Source organism: Zootoca vivipara, chromosome 5 (genome assembly GCF_963506605.1).
Source record: "Zootoca vivipara chromosome 5, rZooViv1.1, whole genome shotgun sequence".
Taxonomy (NCBI): Eukaryota; Metazoa; Chordata; class Lepidosauria; order Squamata; family Lacertidae; genus Zootoca; species Zootoca vivipara.
In genome coordinates, this window is record NC_083280.1 from 55,185,115 (window position 1) to 55,201,960 (window position 16,846).

Consider the following 16,846-nt stretch of genomic DNA (forward strand, 5'->3'; position numbering starts at 1 on the left):
GAAACATGCTCAGCAACAGTGAAAAATCTATCAGTTTTTATGCACTGAACTGCAGACAATGTTCATACAATCTTTGTATCGGAATCAGGAATAATGGATAAATCCCAATTATTTGATGTCAGACTTCCTATATCCCATCATGATTACAAAGCCTTTTATGGCTGGCCCAAAATATTTGTCTGATTTAGTTATGTTAGTCAATATAATGACCAATATTATCTTAGTTAATGAACATGTATGTAAGGGGGATAATTATTTACTAAATTTACGGTAATCCCTACCTTTTCTCCATGGAGAGCAAGGTAGTGTACATGGTCAACACAGTCTAATCATTTATTTTATTTAAAAGAATCCTAAGCCACCTGCAGGGACGCGGGTGGCGCTGTGGGTTAAAACACTGTGCCGCTTGGGCTTGCCAATTGAAAGGTCGGCGGTTCGAAAAACCACGACAGGGTGAGCTCCCATTGTTTGGTCTCAGCTCCTGCCAACCTAGCAGTTCGAAAGCAAGTCAAAGTGCAAGTCGATAAATAGGTAAGGTAAACGGCAGGAAGGTAAACGGTGTTTCTGTGCGCTTTCTCTGCTTTCGCCAGAAGCGGCTTAGTCATGCTGGCCACATGACCCGGGAAAACTGTCTCCGGAAGCAGACAAACGCTGGCTCCCTCGGCCTATAGAGCGAGATGAGCGCCGCAACCCCAGAGTCGTTCGCAACTGGACTTAATTGTCAGGGGTCTCTTTACCCTTACCTTTAAGCCACCTGCAAAAAATGTGAAGCAAAGTGGTGCACATGCTGCAAATAAATAAATAAATCCAATCCAAATTAAATCTAAACCCAAAAACCCGGCAGTTAAAATAATAAAACAAGAAGAGCGAGATAAAGCTATCTGTATTGCATTTCTATCCTTCGGACCCATTCCCCTCGCTCTCAAGACTCCACGCCTCGTTTTATTTGCAGTTTACTTTTCTTTCAATGGAGCCAGCCCAGTTACACCAATAGGTACTCTCCGCTCCCATTATGTCCTATGGACCTTCAGAGAGCTCCCATTGTCCCCAACGGGGACATTCCTGCCGTTCGTTTCAGTACATTCCTCCCCCGCCCCTAGTGAATACATGACAGGTCCCAGCCTGTAGCCCGAGTTCCGCGGAACGAGGAATACAAATCCCAGCATGCAACTGGCTCCGAAGAGATCGCGCGACGCGGGGGCAGGCGCTGGGAAGACTACACTTTCCATGATGCCTCTCGGCAGGAGAAGAGAAAGCCAGGCTTTCGAAGCTCCCTTATAGAGCACGGGCTTCTTGGGACCTGTAGTCCTTCACCGACTTCAACCCCCACCCCACCCCCATCCCAAGCTCTGGCGGCGGGAACCTGGCGCATGCGCCCTGGGCTCGCGAGAGCAGGCAGTTCCTGTAGCTCGCACTGAGGTAACTAATAAAGTTTCTCCTCTGAGGAGGGAAGGAGAAGAGAGAGAGAAGGGGGAGAAAAAGAGCTCCAGCGCCGAGAGAAAAGAGGGCGGGACCGCGCCTGGGAGCGGCTGGTCCGGCTTCGTAGGGCGCTCTGCGTTCAGGGGGCTCTCGCAGGAATTTCCGCGGATTTGAGTGAGTACCGGCCGCCTGAGGGAGAGAGCAGGGCCGAAGGAAGAAGAAGCGGGGTATTAAAAAGCAAACAAACACGCCCCACTTCCCCGCTTAATGCCGCCGCCGGTTGAAAGGGGTCTCGCCTTCCCTGATGAAGGGAGCCCGGCGGCGGGCGAGGCGGCCTCTGTGTGGGAAGGTAGGGGGGCCGCCAGGGCGGAGGCGCCTCGGAGCAGGTCGGCGGCTGTGAGGCGAGAGACGGAGGTTTGGCCGGGTGAGGGGGGGGGCTGGGGCTGCTCTGGTGGTTCGTTAAGGTGAGCCGGGTGGGGGGAGGGGGGTTTAAACAGGTTCCAGGGCGGAAGGACCAGGTCTGAGGGAAGATGGGAGGGGGCGTGGGACTCCACTCGCCACGGCGAGGCAGCCTTTGCAGAGCCTGGAAGAGGTGGCTGTGGCGGCATGACCTCGACCTCCACCACCTCCTCCTCCTCCTCCCCCCAGGGCCAGGTGCTTGTTGACCCCCTGCAGGCGAAGCTCCTTCCTGGCTGCCGTGGTGGCCCTTTGGCCTCCCGAGAGTAGGGAGCTCGGTGGCGACTGCTGCTAAGCTCTCAAGGTGGCTTTGGCGTCTGCCAGGGGCAGCGCGCCCTCCTGAATGTTGAGGGTTAGGGTCGCGCTCCCTACCCGCAGGTAGGGATATCGCGTCGGGTGTTTTAAGTAATTGGTATACAGTATAAGAATGCTGCGGGGCAGCACCGCGGGGTCGTTACAGTGCCTTCATCCCCTAGAAGCGTTTGGTGGCTACTACTGTGTGTGCAGTAGGGTCTGCTGGGATAGCCCAGTGGTTAGAGCATGAGACTCTTAATCTCGGGGTACAGGCCCCACGTTGGGCAACATGATTCCTGCATTGCAGGCGGGGGTTGGACCAGAGGACTCTCGTGGTCTCTCCCAATTCTACAATTGTATGTTTCTGATTCTATTTTTATGATCTTATGATCCAGACAGGACTCCTCTTGATAGATATTTCTTTCTTTTTTTCTTTGTGTTTGGGAAGTGCGGGTGGGGAGAGCAGCTGGCCTAGTTGCTGTGCCCTAGGAACTGCAAAGGGGACAGGATATGGTGTGTGTAGTTTGTATGTGGCATTGGATGTGCTCATGTTGAAACTGCCATGCTGAGGAGCTGAAGGATTGGTGTCATGAGGGCGTCTGTGATTACCTGCTTTTGCTTAGTTCTGCAGCATGTAGCATTTTCTCTTTGACTAGGACTCCCAAAGTGACTTTTTACCCTGGGGAAAAATTGGCAGCTCATGGTATAATTAACCTGGTAAGTGTTTGAGACTATGCAACATCCCCAGCGGTCAGGGGTTGATCTTGTTATCAAGTAATTTTTGTTACTTCAGTATTCTGAGTGTGATGCTGTGGAGACTCAGATCTTATCGGTCTCGAGAATTATAGAGTGACTTGGGTTGTGGTTGAATGCTGTTCTTTTGTAAAGGGTGGGTGCATGAATGCTGACAAATGTTTTCGGAGTTATGCCTTTGTGTACGATGCAAACTGGAATTTTGAAGCAGCAGCTTAAAGGCAATTAGAAGAGATACTTTAATTAAAACTTTATTTGCTTTAAGTGTTGTATTTCCTTTTTGATGACTTCAAAAGCCTGCTAATACTGGGATTTCTAGCTTCATTAATATCTGTAAAGGGTTCAAAGTTCCTTATCTAGCTGTTTTTGTTTGCCAAACTTTTTTTTCACTTTATCATCACAGGATATTAATGCCTTCTGAGAAATTTGGAGGTGTATATATTTTCTATGTGCATTTATAATTCGCTGTTCACAATAGTCTCAGGATGGAGAATACACAGACACTAAAACCAACAATTAATAATATAAACTAAACAGAAAATTATAACATCGGTATATGACATGCGGAGGTTTGTATGTAGATATTCCTGAAGTATCTCCTTCAAAGAAATTGTTAATGTATTTATTGAGATTTTGACTTTTGGGGGAGGGGGATGGATTGAGAATAGTCTCCGGTCATTTGTTGATGTTTCTGGGATATGCATATATGGGGTATCTAGATTGATAGGTAAAGGTAAAGGGACCCCTGACCATTAGGTCCAGTCGTGACCGACTCTGGGGTTGCAGCGCTCATCTCGCATTATTGGCCGAGGGAGCCAGCGTACAGCTTCCAGGTCATGTGGCCAGCATGACAAAGCTGCTTCTGGCGAACCAGAGCAGCACATGGAAACACCGCTTACCTTCCCGCTGTAGCGGTACCTATTTATCTATTTGCACTTTGACGTGCTTTCGAACTGCTAGGTTGGCAGGAGCTGGGACCGAGCAACAGGAGCTCACCCTGTCACAGGGATTCGAACCACCAACTTTCTGATCAGCAAGCCCTAGGCTCAGTGGTTTAACCCACAGCGCCACCTGGGTCCCTATCTAGATTGATACTTAGGCCTAAATTGCAAGATGTGTGGCCAATCTCCCTCTTGTGCCGTTTGATGGTTGAGTTGGAATTAGTAGCATTTTCACATTCTGAAATAGCATAGCTTAATAAGAGTACACATAACCACGATAAAAAACTACATTTACAACTGCTATCATATATAGGCTCTAGAATCAATGAGGCATTTTCTAGTCTTCAGGAGTTTATGTAATCATTAACATTTATAATGCAGTCTCTGCAATCACCTATGTTAAGTGCCTAATATCAACATAACATGCTATGTCAGGGTGGGAATCCCCTTTCAGTCTGAGGACCATAATTCTTTCTGAGCAACCATCTGGAGGTCAGATGCCAATGGCGGGCATGGCCGGGGCAAAGTGGGCATGGCAGGGAATGCAACGTTTACCTTTGTACAGCTGCTAGTTTCTACACACATTCCCCTCTCCAATTATTAGAATTCATGGGCTCATTGTGGTGAGGCAAAAACACTAAAGGAAGATATGAAGCAGGGCCAGTGAGGAGTATGGTTGGGAAGGAAGTGTGGCTTGGGGAGAATCCCAAGGGTTGGAGGGCCTTATCCGCCCCCTGAGAATGAGGTTCCCCACTCCTGTGTAATATCGTACCAGTTATTAAGTATACATATTTTTTATGTATGTGTTATACTCAGTGCTTTTTTTCTAAAAAATGTTTAGGGGTACTCATGTTCTTACTCATATTGAAATAATGCCCCGAATGAGGCCTAACTTAGATTCACAAAATGTTTAGGGGTATGGGTACCCCTGCGTACCCCCAGAAAAAAGCACTGGTTATACTGAGTAGAATTTAAATGTGGCAAAATTGCTTAGTCAAACCAAATGTTAAGCTGATGTGGAGCCAGGAGGGAACTACTAACATGAGTGCAACTTTTTCTTATATGAATTGCTTTCCATTTAAGCTAGTGATTTCCAGAGATAGCATTTTGACCATCAAAGATATAATTCACAGGGGTATGTAAGGCCCAGATTTTGTTCATGCAACTTGTTGAAGTACATGTACTGTAGTTGAAATTGTGTCCCTGCTGCAAGGAAGTTCATGAAGGTTTGCAACTTGCAAACAACGTGTCAGTATGTAGCAGTTGAAAGGGTACCTGTATTAATGGAATGATTAATTGCTTCCTGGGGGAAAAGGTTCTTCTCCTAATACTTTCATTTCCCACCCTCATCCATATTCATAGAATCAATGAATGTATATTTCGCCAATCAATGGTTGCAAAAGTTCTGTTTCCATCCCCTTTTCTTTCAGATGGCATGTTTGTACAAAGCTACTCTGCAGTTGTTTCAGTACTTAATTGTATTTCACTAAGACTGACAGAGTCTCCTCTAGTGTGCTTTAGTAAAGGCACTGCAGTTGGTCTTGCAGTGGGGACTAAATGATGAATTTAGCAATCAATATGTCTATGATCATGTGTGACATCTAATATGGAAATCAGCAGCTTGGACAAAACAGTAAAGGCTAGTTTTCACCATTTCATGCTTTGTGGTGTGATGGTGCAGTTGTTTCAATGTTGTACTGGTGCTTCCCATAGTCATATGTTGGGCTACTGTAGGTACAGGATTCTGGACTAGATGGGCCACTGACTTGATGCAACAGGCTCTTCTTATGTTTCTGTGCAAAAGTATGTTTTCTTCCCATTTAGTTGTTAACCCAGGAGATTTAGACAGTGTTTGCATGTATAGAGCTTTTGGCATGCTGTAGCAACTGCAGTTATGGTTTCTAATCAATTGTTACACAGTAAGGAGAAAGTGAATTTCTGTGGAGGACTATTCTGTAAAAAGACATCAAATAATCACCCAAAGAATTTATATACCGTACTTCATTACAAAGAATAGGACAGTGATGATGGAAAGATACAAAGGCTGTGACTGATACATAAATACTGAGATATATATAGCACCCCCTTCCTTTATCACTGAATTGCAGAAATAGTATTTAGATAAAAGGCCTTGTTCACAACACTTGTACTCAATTTTCAGTTTTGCAGGAATGGACAATCCACTTAATATTTTAATGTGTGAGCATCTTTCGGCCTGGAAATGAATTGGCAATCAGTGCTGCTGGGTTTTTTTTTGTTTTTTTTTGTTTTGAAAGTGGTTATGTGAGTTCAAAATGGAGCTCCAGACAGTAATCTCGATGCTGCGGTCTGGACTAATTGAAATTTGAGTCTTTTTCAAGAGCAGCTCCATGTCAGAGTGCATACAATAATCCAGTCTGGAAGTTATCAGAGCATGTTGATCAGCTAGCTGTAGTTGGAGATAGGCATTCCTAGTCACTGAGGCTACCTGAACCTCCAGTGACAATGTTGGCTGTAGGAATGCCCCCAATCTATGGACCAGCTCCTTCCAGGAAATTTCAAGCCAGTCCAGAACAGGTGGCCCATATGTAAGATTTGAGAAACTGCAACACATAAGTCTTATAAGGATTCAGCTTATTGGTCCACATGTACATGATGCATACCAGTAAAGTACAGACGACTGGTTACAACAACCATCAGGTTCCAAGCATGCTGTCTTGTCTATGACTATTTTCAACGCAGGCAGAAATCCCATTATGGAGACAGTTATTCGATAAGGATTGCATTATGAACTGAATTATATGGTAGTTTGATTTTTATAAGCCTGTACTTTACCATGCATTTCCTGCTATTGGAATATGAAACAGGGTTTCTTCTGTTTTAAAGGAAGGAAGTTAGTGTTGGTGCTTTTAAAAGTAGATATACTTCCTTAAGGTAGATGCAGAAACATCAGGGCTGTGTAGGTGTCTAATTTTGCAAAGACCAATATAATCAAGGCATTTCATGGAGAGAGTAAGAATTTACAGTGGTTCTGACAGTTTAAACTCTGGACAGCTTCAGAAAATTGTCAACTTGATGCATTTTCCTCAGGTCTAAAATAAATGTATTTGGCTAATCAATGTGAAATGCCTATTGTTTGAGGGAAATAGTTACCGGTAGTTTAGTTTATAATACTAAAATCTATTTCTGTAAGATACTGATGACTTTTCAGATTTGTCATGTTCCAATATGTTCTTCTTAATCTTCTGTTTTAGTCTTATGTCAGTTTAATTATTTTTAGTGTGTTTTAATTTGCTTATTTGTTTTTATGTTGCTCATCACCTTGAGGTTGGACCAATGAAAAGTTTATTTAGAGTTGTGAAGTGTGTCAGTTGCTTAGTCAATCTATTCATCTAGTGAAATGTTTTGTGGAGCCAAGAATGCAGCTATTTATGCAGTGAGCATTTTCTATTAGCATCACTATGTTTTCAGATAGCAAAGGCAAGAGTGAAGGGCCCTTGATCCGAAGCTACAGAAGTATGTGGTGTGATATATCTATATACCACATGCACACACTCCCTTTGTCTATCTTCATTTAGAAACAGATGCCTGCTTGTCTGCTTTGTAACAACATTTAAAACTAACACCTGTTTTTAAAATAATGGCTATGTTTTTCTTCACCAAATTGAAAACCAAGTGTGTGTTTATCCTTGTGGCTTCAAACAAAAGCTAGTGAGAATTGTTTCCCCCTCTTTATTACTGACACTTGCATAACCTTGTGATATATAATAATTACATACATTACATTCTGTGATGTTCAGTAACTTGTCGTTATGGACACGTATTACAATACTAATAAAATAATTTCAAATATTTCATCACAGAATATTTCATCAACATGATTGCACTATACAGTATTTGATCCATCAGGTGGTTAATCCTGGTTATAGTATTACTTAATATGCCTTTTGTGGTATGTTAACTCCCCTAGAGTATGTAACATTGGACTTTTGTGTCAAAGCATTGTATTGTATTTATTTGCTACCCACTAAGCAGGACTGAGTTTTGCATCAAGCCAGCCTGGATCCAGAATAAATTATGCTAATTGAATTTGGATGTGTTTATTTACTGTGTTAATTTTAGTTTACAGAATTCAGTTTGTCAGATAGTTTGAAATTATTTGAACAGTATTGGGTGTGCACGGGGCAAAGTGTTATGGAAATTGAAAAACAGCCTACTTTGGGAAGGGTTGTGATGGGAGGTAGATGAAATGTTGAAAATCACTTAACTTTTCATCTGTCTTTTTGTGAAACCAAAGGAGTGGTTGGAAGAACAGTGAACATAGATGAGGTAGTGTTGTGGCTTTTGGCTTGGTTTTTTTGGACTGGTTGCTGAAAGCTTGAATTCTGTTCTTCCAACCTTTGCAAGAGTGCTCAGATCCAGAAGTGCAGATTTGATGTTAATATACTTGCATATACTGTGTTGGCCCTCAAAAGTTAAGTGGCAGGAATGTAGCTTCTGCAAAAGCTTAGCAATAATTCCAAATTCAGCTCTTTGTGATAGAAATCATGCTACAGTTATTACTCCTCCTAGTTCTTATCAGCTTGGGAGGGTAATGTGCATTTTGCTTTGCATCTTCCTTAGAAGTGGCCAAGCGGGAAGTACTTTGTGACTCATAACTGTCTTGAACATTGGCAAGAGGGTGATAATATAGTAGCAGGAGGGATAAAAATTAATTTTGAATTTAAAAACTGAAGCAGATTCTTAAAAATATAAGTAAGTAAAAGCCTGGCTAAACAGAAGTGAGAAACCTTCAGATATTCTAGAAAATATCCTCCAGTATCTTACCAGGAACATTCACAGGGTGATCTTTAAGAGAACTTCTTATAGAATTTAGTTACCTGACCTATGCAATTTGTTCAGATTTCAGATTATGAATCTTAACGACTTTTCAAGGATATATAGTGCTCATCTCATGGAGGAAAAAATTCTTAGCTCAGTACAGTAATTTCTTGAAAGTTCTACACACAGTAAATTCGCATGTTTTCTCAGAAGTCCACTGTGCTTTGTTGCTGCTAGATAAATGTGCATTAATCATTAAATAATTAGGATTTTAACATTAGCTTTCAGTTAAAATCCTTAAATGTGTATTGAAAACTACCTTAAATAGAAATCTAAGTTGATGTAACTTAGATGTGCTGCAGAATTATATGACTAAACATTTTTTAGTTATGTCCCTAGGTTGTGTTTGTTATGTTATAGCTGCCACTTTGTCTGCATTTTTATTAAGGAAATGTATGACCTGTAACATGGGAAATTTGGTTTAAATCAGTTCTTTTTAAAAAAGTTGGCTGTTCTTAAGATTGAAGTCCCTCTAACTTCCCAGATCTTATGTATGGGATATACAGTCATATCTCGGCTCCCGAACGTCTCGGTTTTGGAATGTTTTGGCTCCCAAACACTGAAAACCCAGAAGTTTCCGAATATCTGACACGGCTTCCGCTTGAGTGCAGGAAGATCTTGCAGCCAATCAGAAGCTGCACCTCGGTTGTCGAACATTTTGGAAGCACATTAATACTGAGACCTTGAGATCTATGTAACTAGATCAGATCAAATTTATTGCAGCTATAAGCTCATGTTTTGGTTTCAGTAAATGGCTAGCAGAATAAACTTGACTATGCTGTTGTGAGGGCTGGATAAATCTGGGGATATCTCGTAACTACACACATACACCACTCAAAATAAAGGCCATGGAAGTCTGGGCCTGAGTAATAAAATAAAAACTAACATTTTTTCTGGGACGTGGGTAGAGCTGTGGGTTAAACCACAGAGCCTAGGGCTTGCCGATCAGAAGGTCGGCAGTTCGAATCCCGATGGGATGAGCTCCCATTGTTCGGTCCCTGCTCCTGCCAACCTAGCAGTTCGAAAGCATGTCAAAGTGCAAGTAGATAAATAGGTACTGCTCCGGCGGGAAGGTTAACAGCATTTCCGTGCGCTGCTCTGGTTCGCCAGAAGCAGCTTAGTCATGCTGCCACATAACCCGGAAGCTGTATGCCGGCTCCCTTGGCCAGTAAAGCGAGATGAGCGCCGCAACCCCAGAGTCATCCATGACTGGACCTAATGGTCAGGGGTACCTTTACCTTTACCTAACTTTTTTTCTAGGCCACAAAGCTATAGATTTTATACTGAGAATATTAGCTAGTATATGACCCTGGCTAATTTGACAGAATTCCCGAATGCAGATATGATGCCTTGCTTCATATTGGAGTGAAAATAAACCCAGCCCAAATTTTTGGCTGCTTGGATGTGGTATAGTTAGTAAAGGAAACCTGTCAGATATAAACTTTAGAATCTAATGGCTGAATATGTGTCCACACTTGCTTTGTCCTAGAAGATCTGGAGTATGCAAAGTATTCGTTGGTTATCCTTATACCAGTGCGTGTGCTCTCTCTCTTTTTCTTTCTCTCTTCCTGCTTGTTCCCAATAACATTGTTTCTGTCTATGGCTCCAAGGCATTGTGGTGAAATATTGTAACATGTTCTGACAAATGGTATAATTATAACTCCACAGTCCACTGCATTCAGGAATGAGTGGTGTTAAGACATCTCAGAAGTTTGAATATAGTTCATATTGTCAGTGAGATTATATATCCTCATTTGCATCATTGTTTAAATAGTTTTATTAACTTGCTACACGTATACTTACTCACTTTTAAACAAATGATACAAGAGCTTAGCAATGAGTTATTAAATCGAAATATAATTGGCATGAACACAAACTTAAAATGGATACCAGCTTTCATGCCTATATTTCAGGCAATATAAACATTTTGTATTTGGACTGAGAGCCATACATTTTTGTAGAGCCAAATGTGGAGAGCAGTGTTAGAAACTCAGATATATAATCTAATTCTCATAAACCAAGGTTTTTGTTGCCACAATCGAATGTCTCATCACCTTTTATTTTTGCAATGGAGATTAATACAATTATGATTATTCATTTCTATACCGCTTTATATTTTAAAGGACAAATCTCAAAGCGGTTTACAGCACATTAAAGCATCAGATAAAACAATCCAGAATAAAACAAATTGAAGCTTCAAGGAAAATATTTCAGATTGTACTAGTGACATTTTGCTTTCCCCAGTCGCCAACCTGGCATCCAGAGATCTCCACGTGGTTGGAATTGGATCCGTACCAGTCGCAAAATACAGCTGGGGCTTGGCTAATTTCTAACACTGGTGGAGAGTTGTATTGCCATAATTTGTGATGCCTTTGGGTTGTTGAGATTTACTCTCTTTTTCAGTTTATCAACAAGCTTAATAGAAGTGCCAGTTGTCCCTATCAACTAGGATAATGTGTGGAGAGATTCATTGTAACCGAATCTGCAGTACGTTTGCCTTAAGCTTCAGTCATTTGCTTGAAAGCAAGTTGTACCAAGACTTGCCCAATTAAGTCTGTGTGGTTTATTTATTTATAACATTTATATACCATCTTTTTCTTCAAAGGAGCTCAAGGTGGCATACATGGTTCTCCTCCCCATTTCACCTTCACAACAACCCTGTGAGGTAGCTTAGACTAAGGGATGGTGACTGGCCCAAGGTCAACCAGCCAGTTTCATGGCTGTGTGGGGATTTGAACCATGGTCTTCCAGGTCATAGCCCCACACTTAGATTGAGCCTATAATATCCCTCATAATATTGTAACAGTTATTTTTCAAAAAAAATGCTGTATCTGTGCCAGAAGGGCTCACTTAACACGATTATGCTTAATTGAAAGCTTAGAGGATGAGAAGGCCAAACAAACAATAATTAAAAGTAATCAAGCATTCAAATATGTCCCCCTCATTTCCTTATCCCTAATTCACCTGCCTCACCTCTTCCTTCCTCTTCAGTATCTATCTATCTATCTATCTATCTATCTATCTATCTATCAGTATTCATTCTCTTTCTATATGGTTTAAAAGTCCCAAAAATAATAAACATAAATAGAATATAGAAAGTTCATATAACACTCACATGCAACACATTGCTGATGAACCAAGTCTACAACTGCTCTTGTAGAAAGGGTTGTAGAAAGGGTAGCAAGCTTTTTGAAAGAATGATTTAGCACAATTAATATACAGTATTCTAGAAACTGAATAAATCCACTATCGTTGTTTTATATACCTTGGTTGAAAGTGTCTTGGTAGCACTTGAAGCATGCAATTCTAATTATGTGAAGCACTGCAAAGTGGCGCCTGCCCTGCCCTCTCCCCCAGGGCCAGGAAGGGAGAGAGCGAGGAAGGGGAAAGGCCGCCAGCAGTGCAGTGCAGCTCCCCACCAGCCCAGTATGCAGTCAGCAGCAGCGAGGAATGGAGCAGCTTATATTCGGGTATTTTTTAACCCCCCCCCCAATTTTAAAGGTGTGGCTTATATTTGGGCCAATATGGAAATATTCTCAAGTATCTCATCTATTTTGGAATCTCTAGCTGTTCTCTCATGAAAAATAGGGTTTGGGGCAATGTTTAGTGAATCACAATGTTATTTTGTTTTTTATAAATTTCAGTGGGGATTCCCCCCCCCCCCCGCTTGCTTATTTGAGTATCACCTTTTCCTAAAATAAGCTATCAAAGTATGTTAGATGAAACTAGTAATGAAACAGTATTGATTAAGTGCAGCTAGTAAAGCAAACATTTGCTACTCTTTGTTTTACAGTGTAATGTCCAAATTCAGAAATGCCTTATGTGGATCGCCAAAATCGTATTTGTGGTTTTCTAGACATTGAAGAAAATGAAAATAGTGGAAAGTTTTTGCGGAGATACTTCATATTGGACACAAGAGAAGATAATTTGGTATGGTACATGGATAATCCACAGGTAAAAACATTTCAGGATACTTATATATGTTTGTGCTTTTTTATAATGTGAGATTGAATTGAGCTGGGAGATTTCAAGGAAAAAAATCTGGCAGTATTGACGTGCCTTTCAACTTTTCTTTGTGCAGATACATAACCTGTTAAATTCTCATTTTGCCCTGTGATTCCAACTTCGTGATTCAAATGATTTACCATTTGAAATTTGGATACCTTAGGCTATGGTCCTAGAAACATTTGTTTGAAGATAAAACTGAGACCCAAATAATTGGGGTGTGAAGACTGTGATTGAATGCTGATGGTCAGCAGGTGGCAGGTTCTGGGTTAAATTTGTACCTGAGGTTTGTCATCCAGTCCACAGTTGACATACAAGAGACAAAAGGTGGAATTGGAAGTAGACTTGTTTATAGATCTTGGCAAGCATTTCAGTGGTGGTGATTTAACCCACCAACCCCAACTTTCTTTTCAAAGTGCCTTTTGGGCAGTTCTTTGACTAGGTTTGTATGTAGGCTGTAAGCTAGCAAAGAAAGACAACTTTGTTGGTATTGTCAGGATTTTTACACTTAAACTTCTAGTTTTGAACTTCAAACCTACTTGAAAATAAATAATTGGCTGGCTCAGTGCCAGATGATGCCTGGGTGAAAACAAAGGAAGATTACCTGGTTACTTAGGTACATTTGATATGTGTCAATTTAAGGCCTGTGGTCATTGTGCCCATTTTTTTAAGAATCTTTGGATTTTACTGGATTCAATCAGAATCAAAGAATTATGAACCATATTGAGCCCCATGAGAAAACTCATGGAAATCAGTGGAGCACTTCTGCAAAAATGCAAATTACCATTTGGTCCTCACTTTGAGACCCCAGATTTATGTCGCAACAGTACAGTACTTCGATTTTGGTGTGTGATCGTGTGTATATGAATCATAGCACCTGAAATATGTTGTAACAATCAAGAGCCAGTCAGAGACTGGTTTTGCTAAGGCTAAGTCTTTAAACTGTTGCTGGCAAGCTGTTTTAGTGTAGGAGTTTATTTTAAAATAACAAACCACAATAGTAGCACCATTCTGTTACACAGAAAGTGCTGCTGGGCCAGATAATTATGCTATACTGTATAGATTTCTATCCCATCCTTCAGATAAGTTGCCGGGGTTATTTTCAAATTACAGAAATTAGCAAAATCTAGAAAGGGTAAAATCATCAGCCAGAAGAAAAACCTGCTTAAATTAAAAACAAAATGAAATTAGCTAAAATATAGGAGATGGAGTGTTTAGATTCATGAAACAAGTGCAGTTAAGGAAGTTGTTTGCAAAAACAAGCAGGATTAAGTTGGCTGGCATAGTTAGGTATGACACAGAGGGAAGAATAAAAAAGGTATTGCAATTACTAGTTCTTAGAATATTTTGGGTTTCAAGCTTTTGAACAAAGCATCAGAGCTTTGCTGAAAGCTGTTTTTGGTGTGCATGTCTACTTGGTAGTAGGCCTGGGTGATGTGTCAATACATCATCCAGGATTGGTTTGAAGACCAGATCATGATGGTGCCTTCACCCAGCAGTATATCATGGGTGGAACTTGCCTGCTGCCCAGCTCCTTACCTACCTTCTCCAGCTGCCTCCTTCCTCCCTGTGCCAGGTGCTGACAGTGGTAGGAGCATTGACAGTTTCACCCTGGAGCCTCGCAGGGCGGGGGCCAATGCTCCCTGTTCTTCCCTTTGGGTGCTGTCAGCGGAGAGAGCTGAGGTGGTTTCACCCCAGCACTCATGAGACTGGGGCCAATGCTCCTCCCTCCGTGTTGGAGGGAGATCTTTCTAATAAAGGAGATCAAATACATAAGAATATGTTAAAGAAATATTCTGGTTTTGAATGGTTTTTTTGATGGTTTGGAAATTTGGGCATATATTGTCTTAATTGATAGCACTGCACAATAAAATAAAAGCTATTTTCTTGACTACAGAACCTTCCCTCTGGATCTCCGCCAGTTGGAGCCATTAAACTTACCTACATTTCAAAGGTACGTATGTGTTCCTCCAAAGATTGCATTTCCAAATTCACAACACACTTTGAAAGCAATTGAGATGTGAGTAACCTCTTTAAGATGTAGCTAGTAAATTATATGTGAAAGAATGTGTCTTTCTTTTGGCTATTGTTTCTGAGAACATTGGAAAGGAAGAATGCAAAGTCAGAATTCTGAAACTAGTTGCAGTAGTTTTTGCTCACAATAATTTTTATTACTTCAGATCAACATTTTATCTAATTGGGTGTTGTTTGTACATGTGCATGTGCCATGTTCAGCCCATTTTTATTTATGGTTTCTGAACAAGCCAACAAACCCCTGTTTATAGTTGGCTTGTTTTGGTGAATCAAACCCCATGGGTTTTCAAGATGTGGATGTACTGCCAATCAGTTGTTCAAAAGTCTGCTGCTGCTTTTCTCCTTGCAGCCACTCCAGAGGAGCATGGGGTCCATGAGCCTATGAGTCTTAGGCTCATTCATGTAGGACTAGGTCATAGTTTATTGTTAATGTCTGAATTCAGCCACAGTTTTTTCTCTGAAAGTAAATAATGTAGATGAAATCTTCTTAAATTGTCTGCTGGAGTATGAGTGAAACTAGTGTGATGGGAAGAGAGTGCAGAGTGTGTGGACAGCTTTTATATAATTGTGTTTTGAGTACTGTATTTGTATCCCACAGTCAGACTATTTATAATCTTATTTACTTTGGGGGTGGGGTTCTTTGTGGGAAAGAGCTCAGTACACAAAGCAAGTATTTAATGTTTATTTTTAGTCTCTGATATATCTTCTATAGTTTTACAACTTGGTAAATATCCTTAGAAAAAAAGCAGGCAATAGAGAATAAATGAATTCAATACATCTACCTCAATCACTGATTTACTATTCAAAGGTTGTATTAATATATGTGGAAGCATTTTTGCTGCATTTCAGTGCAATATTAAAAAGAAACTACCTTCTGGGTAAATATTGGAAAAATAAATTTAAATGTTGTGAAATATGAAACATTGCAATACTTAGTTTAGAAATGCCAAGTTCTTAGCTCCTTGTACATACTGGTAAGGCCTTTACTCTAAATGATCTCCGATTCCCTTGTGTCCAGCCTGTTTTGGATTTCTCAGTCTTTCTCACTACACAAACTGCACAAACATTTGTCACAGAACCAAGGAAGATAGCAGTACAGTATGTGAAAAAAGAGTTGAAAAGCCACTATTTTTTGGAAGTCCATGAGTTCAGAATCAGGAGCTTTAATAGATTAAGAAAAATGCTGATACAAAAAATACTTTTTTCATGTTTATATTTGTGTTTTATGGGGCTTATTAATTTGTTTATTATTATATTTTCATGTTTATTGTATAAACTGCTCTTTGATTTTCATGAAGAGTGGTATACAAATGAAATAATAATAAACTGCCATTTTTTCAGTCATGTCAGTAAGCCCACAAAAGTAACTTGCCTGCAAAGTTTTTTACTAGCCTGCTCAGGAAGTAGAAGAAAGGAAGTTCTATGCTTGGTGGGCAGCATGGCAACACAGGCTACTAGCCTCATTTCAGTAAAGAAAATTGTTTTTTCCCCAATCTGCCATGGTAGGATTAATCTGTTAAAGTAAAGAATAAGTTTAGTTTGGATAATATTACATGTGTTTCCATTTTTTGCAGGCTCCAAAAATACTCCATTTCTAGAGTCCTTTGTAGAGATGAGATAGCTCACTGCTTTTTTATGTGGATCTGTGTACTAGTGTAATGTGTGTTTATAATCAATACACAAATCAAGTTTTATTGTAAGGCATTTTTATGTTGCACATGATAATTTTTATTATGGTAATGCATATAACTCTGTCATTTTTTTAGGTTAGTGATGCAACTAAACTGAGGCCAAAGGCAGAATTCTGCTTTGGTAAGTTGTAGTAGATGGCATAAATGTTGTTGTTGTTGTTGTTGATTGCAACCAGGATATGTTCTGCCCATTTCTTATCAAATACAAGTGGAAATATCTATTTGGATTTCAAGTTAATTCATATTTAAAGTTTCCTTCTAATTTAAAGAAGAAAAGTTATTCCTTTTTATAGATTAGATATTGGCAGTATCTAAATTAGCAAAATTGTTGATCATACAGCAACAAGTGGCAGTTACCAATGGTATATTTAATAATTTGATAATTAAAACATT

The 16,846-nt window shown here is 40.5% G+C and overlaps 1 protein-coding gene across 10 annotated transcripts in view; it reads left to right on the forward strand.

Moving 5' to 3' along the window:
• Positions 1-1,372: 1,372 nt before the first annotated feature.
• PLEKHA1 (pleckstrin homology domain containing A1) overlaps positions 1,373-16,846 on the forward strand; it is a 41,163-nt gene continuing 25,689 nt past the window's right edge. For 5 of the 10 annotated variants that reach the window (XR_009557606.1, XM_035138722.2, XM_035138718.2 and 2 more), the window contains exons 1-4: positions 1,430-1,593; positions 12,517-12,677; positions 14,626-14,682; positions 16,529-16,574. Coding sequence is in view for 9 of the 10 variants with exons in the window: in XM_035138722.2 (XP_034994613.1) it covers positions 12,537-12,677; positions 14,626-14,682; positions 16,529-16,574 (244 nt within the window). In the remaining variant the exon portion in view is untranslated. The other 5 variants (XM_035138720.2, XM_035138721.2, XM_060274800.1 and 2 more) reach the window with 5 other exon arrangements.